The following is a 13027-nucleotide window of genomic DNA, read 5'->3' as shown; positions in this document are numbered from 1 at the left end:
AAACACACACAGAACCCTCTATCCAGGTCCTCAGGGTCCTCTTTCTGGTCTGGGACTAAACACACATAGAACCCTCTAACCAGGTCCTCTATCTGGTCTGGAACTAAACACACATAGAACCCTCTAACCAGGTCCTCAGGGTCTTCTTTCTGGTCTGGGACTAAACACACATAGAACCCTCTAACCAGGTCCTCAGGGTCCTCTTTCTGGTCTGGAACTAAACACACTTAGAACCCTCTAACCAGGTCCTCTTTCTGGTCTGGAACTAAACACACATAGAACCCTCTAACCAGGTCCTCAGGGTCCTCTTTCTTTCTGGTCTGGGACTAAACACACATAGAACCCTCTAACCAGGTCCTCAGGGTCCTCTTTCTGGTATGGAACTAAACACACATAGAACCCTCTAACCAGGTCCTCTATCTGGTCTGTAAATAAACACATAGAACCCTCTAACCAGGTCCTCGGGGTCCTCTTTCTGGTCTGGGACTAAACACACATAGAACCCTCTAACCAGGTCCTCAGGGTCCTCTATCTGGTCTGGAACTAAACACACATAGAACCCTCTAACCAGGTCCTCAGGGTCCTCTTTCTGGTCTGGAACTAAACACACATAGAACCCTCTAACCAGGTCCTCTATCTGGTCTGGAACTAAACACACATAGAACCCTCTAACCAGGTCCTCTATCTGGTCTGGGACTAAACACACACATAACCCTCTAACGAGGTCCTCAGGGACCTCTTTCTGGTCTGGAACTAAACACACATAGAACCCTCTAACCAGGTCCTCTATCTGGTCTGTAAATAAACACATAGAACCCTCTAACCAGGTCCTCGGGGTCCTCTTTCTGGTCTGGGACTAAACACACATAGAACCCTCTAACCAGGTCCTCAGGGTCCTCTATCTGGTCTGGAACTAAACACACATAGAACCCTCTAACCAGGTCCTCAGGGTCCTCTTTCTGGTCTGGGACTAAACACACATAGAACCCTCTAACCAGGTCCTCAGGGTCCTCTATCTGGTCTGGAACTAAACACACATAGAACATGTCAATGGACTGTACCATTTACACACATTCATTCAAATAGCATCAACACAGATGACCTCATACTGATGTTTGATGACATATGTGTATCACACATACACAAACACACACATACACAAACACACACATACACACACATACATACACACACATACACACACTCACTCTCACAGTCACACACACACACACACTCTCACACACACACACACACACTCACAGTCACACACACACACACACACTCTCACACACACAGTCACACACACATACACACACATACACACACAGTCCCACATACACACACTCACTCACTCTCACACGCACGGTCACACCCACACACACACACACACACCCACACAGTCACACACACACACACACACTCTCACACTCACACACACACACACACACACACAGTCCCACACACACACACACACACACACATGAAGATGACTCTCGTTGTTTCCTGTGAAACTTAAACAGGAAACCTGATCATCACAATAACTTATTGACGAGTCACACTGGACATGTGACTCCACCATCTCGACTCCGCCTCCACTAACTCCGCCCCCTCACAGGTTTAAAAGGCCCTGAGACACCTGGTCTGACATCCTGGACTCACCTGGACTCACCTGGACTCACCTGGACTCACCTGGACTCACCTGGTCCTCCTCACCACTCCGTCGGTCTCGTTCTTCCTCTTCAATAACCTGCGTTCTTATTCCATTTCATACCTCCACCTTTCTGCCCCAGCACCTCCACCTCTCTCCTCCACCTCTCCTTCACCTCCACCTCCACCTCTCTCCTCCACCTCTCTCCTCCACCTCTCTCCTCCACCTCTCCTTCACCTCCACCTCCACCTCTCTCCTCCACCTCTCTCCTCCACCTCTCCTTCACCTCCACCTCTCACCTCTCACCTCCACCTCTCTCCTCCACCTCTCTCCTCCACCTCTCCTTCACCTCCACCTCCACCTCTCTCCTCCACCTCTCTCCTCCACCTCTCCTTCACCTCCACCTCCACCTCTCTCCTCCACCTCTCTCCTCCACCTCTCCTTCACCTCCACCTCTCACCTCCACCTCTCCTTCCCCTCCACCTCCACCTCTCCTCCACCTCTCCTTCCCCTCCACCTCCACCTCTCCTCCACCTCTCCTTCCCCTCCACCTCTCCTTCCCCTCCACCTCCACCTCTCCTTCCCCTCCACCTCCACCTCTCCTCCACCTCTCCTTCCCCTCCACCTCCACCTCTCCTCCACCTCTCCTTCCCCTCCACCTCCACCTCTCCTTCCCCTCCACCTCCACCTCTCCTCCACCTCTCCTTCACCTCCACCTCCACCTCTCCTTCCCCTCTACCTCCACCTCTCCTCCACCTCCACCTCCACCTCCACCTCTCCTCCACCTCTCCTTCCCCTCCACCTCCACCTCTCCTCCACCTCTCCTTCCCCTCCACCTCCACCTCTCCTCCACCTCTCCTTCACCTCCACCTCCACCTCTCCTTCCCCTCTACCTCCACCTCTCCTCCACCTCCACCTCCACCTCTCCTCCACCATGAGCCTGAATCGTACCAAGCGGACCAGCTCCGGCGGCTCGGTCCGGAGGCTGAGCGGCTTCGGCGGCGGCTCTCTGTACGCCGGCTCCAACGGGCCCCACCACCACCAGCACGGCCCGGGGGCCCCGCTGGCCCCCCTGGCCCCCCTGGCCCCCCTGGCCCCCCTGTCCGTCAACAGGAGCCTGCTGGCCCCCCTCAACCTGGAGATCGACCCCGGGCTGACCATGAGCCGGGCCCACGAGAAGGAGCAGATCAAGAGCCTCAACAACCGCTTCGCCACCTTCATCGACAAGGTAGAGACCCAGAGACACAGTCATAAATAATAATAATATATATATATATTTATATGTATATATATATTTATATATATTATAACGAGTAATAATGAGTACTTTGGGTATTTTAAGTACATTGTAATGCTGATACTTTTGTGCATTTACTTATATTTGATGGTAGTATTTGTACACTGTGGTATACTGTCTCTGCAGTAACAGATCTGAGTACTTCTTTCTAAATGAATAAATAATGTTAATAATTATTATTTTTAAAGCCCAGAACAAACACGTGATCGGGTTCCAGCCTCGGAGCGCTTGATGTGTATATATATAAATATGTATATATATATATATTGTTGTGGAGGTACCGGAAGGACACACGTTTATTTTTATATAAATATATATCCATTTATAAAAATATATAAAAATATAAACACAAATATCTATTTGTATATCTATATAAAGGCCACCGGTTTCCCACGGCAGCAGCTCGTGATGAAGACGTGATGAAGACGTGATGAAGACGTCGGTATCGAGGTCGTCTCCTCGTTCTCACGGACTCGGTGTCGCGCTCACAAAGAAGTCTTTGTTGAGGCGCTGCAGGCGTCCACAGAACCGCAGTGTTCTCCTGCAAGGTTCCTCTGGCCATTGTGTCTCTGGCCCATGACAACTGATACATGCTGTATGTGTATGTATCAGTATTTATATATGAACACAGTATTTATATATACAGAGACTCAGATACTTTCACTACATTCAGATACATATATATAAGTATCTGACAACTCGTCTCTGTTTGTTTCTTTGTGATTCAAACCTGGAAGTTAATTCAGACTTAGTTCTGGTTCTGTTAGATTGTGACATCGAGACAATTCACACCTGAATGAGGCCACTGATCCACTGAAACATGGTTATTGATCAGGTTATTGATCAGGTTATTGATCAGTGACGGCTCCAGGAAGAGGATGCAGGTACATAAAGGTATCAGATGCATATTGGGGGACGTTTACAGCCGGAACCAATGGATATTTAAGCTCTTCGCCCATTGAGGCCCCGAAATGTAACCTGAGGAAGCAGAACAGAGAGCAGGCTTTGTGAGGGAGGAGGAGGAGGAGGGGGAGGAGGGGGAAGAGGAGGAGCAGGAGGAGGAAGAGGAGGAGGAGGAGGAGGAGGAGGAGGAGGAGGAGGAGGAGGAGGAGGAGGAACACAGGCAGGAAACCAGAGCTGCCCGGGTACCGACCAGGAGGTCGTTGACACCGAGCTGCTTCTCATTGTTGTGATGTTTCCATGTGGTTGGACACAATGAGACATGAAGGAGGTGAAGATGAGATGATGACTCATCTTATTTAGGGCTGTATTTGTTGTATTTGATCACTGAACATGAGATTAGCATTAGTTCTTCTTCATGTTTCACTCCGTACAATGAAAAGCTCACTTTGCAGAATTACAATAAACGTGAGGTAAAAATGGAAATTATAAATGGAAATACAAAAAAAGGAGGTAAATGCTCGTAGTATAAAAATGTATATCAAATAAGGCACAGAAATGTGAAAACTGTATTGCGCAATCAGTTTCACACTTGTATAAGCATGCAGAAACCATAAAATAAGAAGAGAGAATATTAATATCAGTCCCATTAAGACATAAAACTACATGCAAAACGACTAAATTGTAAATAAATAAAAGACAAAATGAGCAGACAGAAGCACAGAACATTAAATATGTAAAGTAGGTCCAACATGGCCGCCAGAAGAACTCGTTTCTCTTCCTGCTCCTCCAGGTCCGCTTCCTGGAGCAGCAGAACAAGATGCTGGAGACCAAGCTGGACCTGCTGCAGGCTCAGGGGGTGGGCCGGTCCAACGTGGAGCCCCTGTTCGAGGCCTACCTGGCGGGTCTGCGGCGCCAGATGGACCTGGTCCACAACGACAGGACCAAGCTGGACGGGGAGCTGAGGAACATGCAGGGCCTGGTGGAGGACTACAAGCACAAGTACGGGGGTCAGGATGAGGTCGTGAGGTTCAGAGGTCATCAGAGGTCATGAGGTCGTCTCAGACCAGAGTCACTTCATCCGTGTCTCTGTTACAGATATGAAGAAGAGATCAACAAGAGGAACAACCTGGAGAACGACTTTGTGATCCTGAAGAAGGTCAGACACACTTATACACACACACACACACACACACATCACTTACGTGTTTCTTCGTAGGGAATACGTGTAAAGCTGAGCTAACTTCACCGGTTTCACAACGTCTTTCTCTGCAAACCACTTCTTACTCTGGTCCTTTTAAACCAGTTCTTACTCTGGTCCTTTTAAACCAGTTCTTACTCTGGTCCTTTTAAACTAGTTCTTTCTCTGGTCCTTTTAAACCAGTTCTTACTCTGGTCCTTTTAAACCAGTTCTTACTCTGGTCCTTTTAAACCAGTTCTTACTCTGGTCCTTTTAAACCACTTCTTACTCTGGTCCTTTTAAACCACTTCTTACTCTGGTCCTTTTAAACCACTTCTTACTCTGGTCCTTTTAAACCACTTTTTACTCTGGTCCTTTTAAACCAGTTCTTACTCTGGTCCTTTTAAACCAGTTCTTTCTCTGGTCCTTTTAAACCAGTTCTTACTCTGGTCCTTTTAAACCAGTTCTTACTCTGGTCCTTTTAAACCAGTTCTTACTCTGGTCCTTTTAAACCAGTTCTTACTCTGGTCCTTTTAAACCAGTTCTTACTCTGGTCCTTTTAAACCAGTTATTACTCTGGTCCTTTTAAACCAGTTCTTACTCTGGTCCTTTTAAACCAGTTCTTTCTCTGGTCTCTGGTTGTCTCTGATGGTCTCTGGTTGTCTCTGGTTGTTTCTGATGGTCTCTGGTTGTCTCTGATGGTCTCTGGTGGTCTCTGGTTGTTTCTGATGGTCTCTGGTTGTCTCTGATGGTCTCTGGTGGTCTCTGGTCGTCTCTGTCTTTAGGACGTAGACTCGGCCTACATGGTGAAGGCCGACCTGGAGGATAAAGTCGGAGCTCTGACGGATGAAATCAACTTCCTGCGTAACGTCTACGAGGAGGTATGGATTGTATCAGTGATGAGGTCCATCGTCCCGTCTCACTGGAGACATTCACTGTTTTTATATCTGTAGTCGTCATCGTCTTTGAACACAAAGCTCGACGGTCGGACGCTTCACAGTGAATTAACTGAGATTAACAGATTTAACTGGAGATGTTTTGGTTCTACATGTAAGGTTATACTTTCACTATTCACGAGCATGTTGTTATCTAGTTTATTGAGTTAGTCCACTGTGTTAGTTTCTCTATTCGCAGCATATCTTATGGTCTAATTGGTTCATATGTTGAAGTTTCTTTCAGTATCAGTTTTTTTAATGTAATTGGCATGTTTGATGTATTTTAAATGAACTCTTTACACTGAGCATAAAGACAATGGTGCTTCATTACATAGATAGCTGAGAGTGTTCTGCAATGTTTGATGTACAACACATGGGTGTGTATCAAGACCTTAGAGCCCAGACATTAACATGTGAATGGAGGACACGGTGCTCTGTTCTTTGTCTGTGGACGTCCAGGATGTGTATTCTGTGTCCGTTGTGTCTCCTCACCAGGAGCTGCGAGAGCTGCAGGCCGGCATCAAGGACACGTCGGTGGTGCTGCAGATGGACAACAGTCGCAGCCTGAACATGGAGAGCATCGTGGCCGAGGTCAAAGCTCAGTACGAGGACATCGCAGCCCGGAGCCGGGAGGAGGCCGAGGCCTGGTACAAGAGCAAAGTGAGGACGGCTACCATGTCCATACATATACACACATATATATATATACACACATATATATATATATGTATATGTATATATGTGGTCTAGAGTATTAGCAGCAAAATGTACATGTTATGTTGTATGATTGATTCTTAAGCAGTAATGTATATTAGGGTTAGGGGTTAGTAAAATATTTACCTCAAGAATGTGGTGTAGTAGAATATTTGAGTAAAGTTCCTCTAATGTGTACTTATACAGTTGAGTAAATGTCCACCTACAAAAACACAGCTCTTCTCACTTTGAGTGACACTCCTGAAGGACAGCTTGAAGACGATAACTTAGGTCCACATCAACAAAGGCTCACGCTGACCTCATGCTGACCTCCGTCTGCAGGTGGACCAGATGTCGGTGCAGGCGAGTCAGTACGGAGACGAGCTCCGCCTCGTGAAGGGAGAGGTCGCCGAGGTCAACCGCCTGATCAGCCGCCTGCAGAGCGAGATAGAGGCTGTGAAAGCTCAGGTACATCGAGAAGCATGATGGATCGGGTTGGATCCATTTAGATCAATTTAGATCATAGTATATCTTTTTAGATCAGTTTAGATACATTTATTATAATAAATCATTATTTTAGATCGTAGTAAATCATAATTTTAAACAGTAGATTATTTAGATTATTTTAGATCCATGGATGATGTGTTGCTCCTCCCTCAGCGTGGCGGTCTGGAGAACCACCTGATTGAGGCCGAGGAACGTGGAGAGCTGGCTGTGAAAGAGGCCAAAGCCCGGACCAGAGACCTGGAGGAGGCTCTGCAGAGGGCCAAACAAGACATGGCCCGGCAGCTCCGAGAGTACCAGGTGAGGTGGGGGGGCGGGGGCTCCTCTGGTTGTATAGAAGTCTATGCGTCATGTGTTAAAACTGCATTCTCTCTACTGACCACCAGGGGGCGACTCCTCTGGTTGAATAGAAGTCTATGCTTCATGTGTTAAAGCTGCATTCTCTCTACTGACCACCAGGGGGCGACTCCTCTGGTTGTATAGAAGTCTATGCTTCATGTGTTAAAGCTGCATTCTCTCTACTGACCACCAGGGGGCGACTCCTCTGGTTGTATAGAAGTCTATGCTTCATGTGTTAAAGCTGCATTCTCTCTCCTGACCACCAGGGGGCGACTCCTCTGGTTGTATAGAAGTCTATGCTTCATGTGTTAAAGCTGCATTCTCTCTCCTGACCACCAGGGGGCGACTCCTCTGGTTGTATAGAAGTCTATGCGTCATGTGTTAAAGCTGCATTCTCTCTACTGACCACCAGGGGGCGACTCCTCTGGTTGAATAGAAGTCTATGCTTCATGTGTTAAAGCTGCATTCTCTCTACTGACCACCAGGGGGCAACTCCTCTGGTTGTATAGAAGTCTATGCTTCATGTGTTAAAGCTGCATTCTCTCTACTAACCACCAGGGGGCGACTCCTCTGGTTGTATAGAAGTCTATGCTTCATGTGTTAAAGCTGCATTCTCTCTCCTGACCACCAGGGGGCGACTCCTCTGGTTGTATAGAAGTCTATGCTTCATGTGTTAAAGCTGCATTCTCTCTACTGACCACCAGGGGGCGACTCCTCTGGTTGTATAGAAGTCTATGCTTCATGTGTTAAAGCTGCATTCTCTCTCCTGACCACCAGGGGGTGACTCCTCTGGTTGTATAGAAGTCTATGCGTCATGTGTTAAAGCTGCCTTCTCTCTCTTGATCACCAGGGGGCGACTCCTCTGGTTGTATAGAAGTCTATGCGTCATGTGTTAAAGCTGCATTCTCTCTACTGACCACCAGGGGGCGACTCCTCTGGTTGAATAGAAGTCTATGCTTCATGTGTTAAAGCTGCATTCTCTCTACTGACCACCAGGGGGCAACTCCTCTGGTTGTATAGAAGTCTATGCTTCATGTGTTAAAGCTGCATTCTCTCTACTAACCACCAGGGGGCGACTCCTCTGGTTGTATAGAAGTCTATGCTTCATGTGTTAAAGCTGCATTCTCTCTCCTGACCACCAGGGGGCGACTCCTCTGGTTGTATAGAAGTCTATGCTTCATGTGTTAAAGCTGCATTCTCTCTACTGACCACCAGGGGGCGACTCCTCTGGTTGTATAGAAGTCTATGCTTCATGTGTTAAAGCTGCATTCTCTCTCCTGACCACCAGGGGGTGACTCCTCTGGTTGTATAGAAGTCTATGCGTCATGTGTTAAAGCTGCCTTCTCTCTCTTGATCACCAGGGGGCGACTCCTCTGGTTGTATAGAAGTCTATGCTTCATGTGTTAAAGCTGCATTCTCTCTCCTGACCACCAGGGGGCGACTCCTCTGGTTGTATAGAAGTCTATGCTTCATGTGTTAAAGCTGCATTCTCTCTACTGACCACCAGGGGGCGACTCCTCTGGTTGTATAGAAGTCTATGCTTCATGTGTTAAAGCTGCATTCTCTCTCCTGACCACCAGGGGGCGACTCCTCTGGTTGTATAGAAGTCTATGCGTCATGTGTTAAAGCTGCCTTCTCTCTCCTGATCACCAGGGGGCGACTCCTCTGGTTGTATAGAAGTCTATGCTTCATGTGTTAAAGCATGACCATTTGGAGAATCCAGCCCACCGCATCATTTTATGCGACAGCTTGAAAGACATACGATCATCTTCAAATTAAAGTCTCTGCTCCTTCACAGTGTACAGTGATCATAGACTACATCTCCCACAATGCATGTTGATGCATTGTACAACATTTTTACACTTGAATATTATAAATAATAATCAAACTCAAAGACCGTTATTTAACAGAAAAGACGAACAAATTGAAGAAGTTTTCTTCTTCTGCTGCAGGACCTGATGAACCTGAAACTGGCTCTGGACATCGAGATCGCCACCTACAGGAAGCTGCTGGAGGGAGAAGAGGACAGGTGAGAGGAGGAGGAGGAGGAGGAGGAGAACAGGTGGGAGGAGGAGGAGAAGAACCGGTCGGAGGAGGAGGAGGAGGAGGACAGGTGGAATGAGGGTCTCCTTTAATACAAAACACCAACACAAACTCTCGGTCTCTTCTTCTGCAGACTTGGACATCAGTCCATCCTCAACATCAGGACCTTCTCCAACTCCAGTAAGTAACCAACTCCCTGAGGAAGGTGAAGAAGACCTCGGTCTCCAAACGGTGAAATCAACATAACTGCAGAACATGTTGCCTTTGAAGAGAAATATAGTTCATGTATTTGTCTTCTAATTCTATTCAACCGTTTGTCTCTCACAGAAATAAATAGTAGAACAGACACTGAACTGCTTTTAGTCTAGGTATCTAGGTAGCTAGGTATCTAGGTATTGAGGAATCTAGGTAGCTAGGTATATAGGTAGCTAGGTATCTAGGTATCTAGGTAGCTAGGCATTGAGGTATCTAGGTAGCTAGGTATTGAGTTAGCTAGATATTTAGGTATCTAGTTAGCTAAGTATCTAGGTAACTAAGTAGCTAGGTACCTAGGTAGCTAGGCATCTAGGTATCTAAGTATTTAAGTATAAGTATTTAAGTACCTAGGTAGCTAGGTATCTAGGTAGGTATCTAAGTATCTAGTTGCTACGTAGCTAAGTATCAAGGTAGCTAGGTATGTAGGTACCTAAGTATCTAAGTATCTAGGTAGCTAAGTATCTAGGTATCTAGGTAGCTATGAATCTAAATATTTAAGTATATAGGTATCTAAGTATCTAGTTGCTACGTAGCTAAGTATCTAGGTAGCTACGTATTTAGGTAACTAAGTATCTAAGTATCTAGGTAGCTAAGTATCTAGGTATCTAGGTAGCTAGGAATCTAAATATTTAAGTGTATAGGTATCTAAGTATCAAGGTAGCTAGGAATCTAAATATGTAAGTATCTAGGTAAGTATCTGGTTATTGAGGTATCGAGGTAGCTAGGTATCTGAGTATCTGGATATCTGGGTATCTTTGTATCTTTGTATCTTGGTAGCTAGGTAGCTAAGTATCTCCTTTCTTTCAATTTCTGTCTTTCATTATTTATCCTCATAATTGACAACTTAAAAATAGACTTAATGTTATGTTTCTTATAATATGAAATAGAATGTCTTTGTTTTGTCCAGGTACAAAAAGTACTAACGGTTACCATAGCGCCAGCAGCTCTGCTGCTCCAAAGCTGCTGATAAAGACGACCGAGACCAGAAACAGCTCCCGATACAGCTCCCACTGAGGACGCAGTACAAGTACTCACTGTGTACTTGTACCTCACTGGAGTATTTTCCTTTCATGCTACTTTAAACCTCTGCTGCACCAGAGCAAATATTGTACTTTTTACTGAACTGAATTTATCTGACAAATCATGTGAAAATATACAAAGTCCAGCTGAAACAATTCAATCAATCAATTAGCTGATTAATTGGCAGTTATTGCATGTACTGTTTATTTCTCCTTTAAAGTTCTAGATGTTATCATGTTTATGTATTAGTCATAATGTGTATGCATTATTTATAATGGTTATGTGTTAGTATATTAGTCATAATGTGTATGCAGTAGTCATAATGTTATGTAATAATTATAATGATCATGTATTAGTTATAGTGTTAAAAGTGTTATGTATTAGTTATTATGGTCATGTATTAGTTATAGTGTGTATGCATTAGTCATAATGTTATGTATTAGTCATAATGGTCATGTATTAGTTACAATGGTCATGTATTAGTCATAATGTTATGTATTAGTCATAATGGTCATGTATTAGTTACAATGGTCATGTATTAGTCATAATGTTATGTATTAGTCATAATGGTCATGTATTAGTCATAATGGTCATGTATTAGTTATAATGGTCATGTATTAGTCATAATGGTCATGTATTAGTTATAATGGTCATGTATTAGTTACAATGGTCATGTATTAGTCATAATGTTATGTATTAGTCATAATGGTCATGTATTAGTCATAATGGTCATGTATTAGTTATAATGGTCATGTATTAGTCATAATGGTCATGTATTAGTCATAATGGTCATGTATTAGTTATAATGGTCATGTATTAGTCATAATGGTCATGTATTAGTTATAATGGTCATGTATTAGTTATAGTGTTCTGTATTAGTTACAATGGTCATGTATTAGTTATAATGGTCATGTATTAGTTATTATGGTCATGTATTAGTTATAATGGTCATGTATTAGTTATAGTGTTCTGTATTAGTTACAATGGTCATGTATTAGTTATAATGGTCATGTATTAGTTATTATGGTCATGTATTAGTTATAATGGTCATGTATTAGTTATAATGGTCATGTATTAGTTACAATGGTCATGTATTAGTTATAATGGTCATGTATTAGTTATAATGGTCATGTATTAGTTATAATGGTCATGTATTAGTTATAATGGTCATGTATTAGTTATAATGGTCATGTATTAGTTATAATGGTCATGTATTAGTTATAATGGTCATGTATTAGTTATAATGGTCATGTATTAGTTACAATGGTCATGTATTAGTTATAATGGTCATGTATTAGTTATAATGGTCATGTATTAGTTATAATGGTCATGTATTAGTTATTATGGTCATGTATTAGTTATAATGGTCATGTATTAGTTATAATGGTCATGTATTAGTTACAATGGTCATGTATTAGTTACAATGGTCATGTATTAGTCATAATAGTCATGTATTAGTTATAATGGTCATGTATTAGTTATAATGGTCATGTATTAGTTATTATGGTCATGTATTAGTTATAATGTTTATTTATTAGTCATAATGTTAATGTTTATATATTAGTAATAATGTTTATATTAGTAATAATGTTGAGGTGTCACTTTGGGATTCAAAGGGTTGCAGATTAATCAATAATGACAATTATTATTATTAACTACAACAGTAAAATCGTGCTTTTACGTTAATGATTCATATCAATAATCTAATGAATATATATTAGAACAGTCACAATTTAAATGTACTGATATACCTTTAGTGAAGGAACATTTTACTGTACCAGAGTACTTGTACTGTGTTGTATTAGTACTCTGAGTACTTCCTCCACCACTGCGTGCATGGACAGGAGGAACAGTGAACATCTGGATGCTCACGTCACAGTTCATATCTCTGTGTGTGTGTGTGTGTGTGTGTGTGTGTGTGCAGGCGGGACGATTAATTACTAACTTTTACTTCCTGGAGAATAATGAAGGAATATAATCTACTAAATACCGAAGATTTAAAGTAGAAACAGATCTGGAATTATTTCAGATATAATTCACACTTTATTGTCATGTTCTTACTGTCGTCCAGAGGTGAGACCAAGTCACTGCTCTTCAAGTCCAGAGTAGGTCCCGAGTCAAGACAAGGCAAGTCCTGGGTCAAGACCCAAGTTCTGAGTCAAGGCTTTGGTCAGGACCCAAGTCCTGGGTCAAGATGGGCAAGTCCTAGGTCA

General features: G+C 43.7%; 1 protein-coding gene across 1 annotated transcript; it reads left to right on the top strand.

Annotated features, from left to right (window-relative positions):
* Positions 1-2582: 2582 nt before the first annotated feature.
* Positions 2583-10808, top strand: si:dkey-222f2.1 (keratin, type II cytoskeletal 8). The gene is made up of 10 exons (XM_034532558.1): positions 2583-2876; positions 4639-4847; positions 4944-5004; positions 5811-5906; positions 6456-6620; positions 6996-7121; positions 7314-7457; positions 9449-9525; positions 9673-9719; positions 10702-10808. Exons 1-10 carry the CDS (start codon positions 2583-2585, stop codon positions 10806-10808), a joined length of 1326 nt encoding a protein of 441 aa, XP_034388449.1.
* Positions 10809-13027: the final 2219 nt, after the last annotated feature.

This window comes from Cyclopterus lumpus, chromosome 5, assembly GCF_009769545.1.
Source record: "Cyclopterus lumpus isolate fCycLum1 chromosome 5, fCycLum1.pri, whole genome shotgun sequence".
Taxonomy (NCBI): Eukaryota; Metazoa; Chordata; class Actinopteri; order Perciformes; family Cyclopteridae; genus Cyclopterus; species Cyclopterus lumpus.
This window is presented reverse-complemented; position numbering and strand designations above follow the sequence as displayed.

Excerpts from the sequence above, each read along its gene's own strand:
- si:dkey-222f2.1 (XM_034532558.1), top strand. The coding sequence starts at position 2,583 with ATGAGCCTGAATCGTACCAAGCGGACCAGCTCCGGCGGCTCGGTCCGG. Across the intron at positions 5,005-5,810 it reads ACTTTGTGATCCTGAAGAAG|GACGTAGACTCGGCCTACAT; the intron begins GTCAGACACACT and ends CTCTGTCTTTAG. Across the intron at positions 7,122-7,313 it reads TAGAGGCTGTGAAAGCTCAG|CGTGGCGGTCTGGAGAACCA; the intron begins GTACATCGAGAA and ends CTCCTCCCTCAG.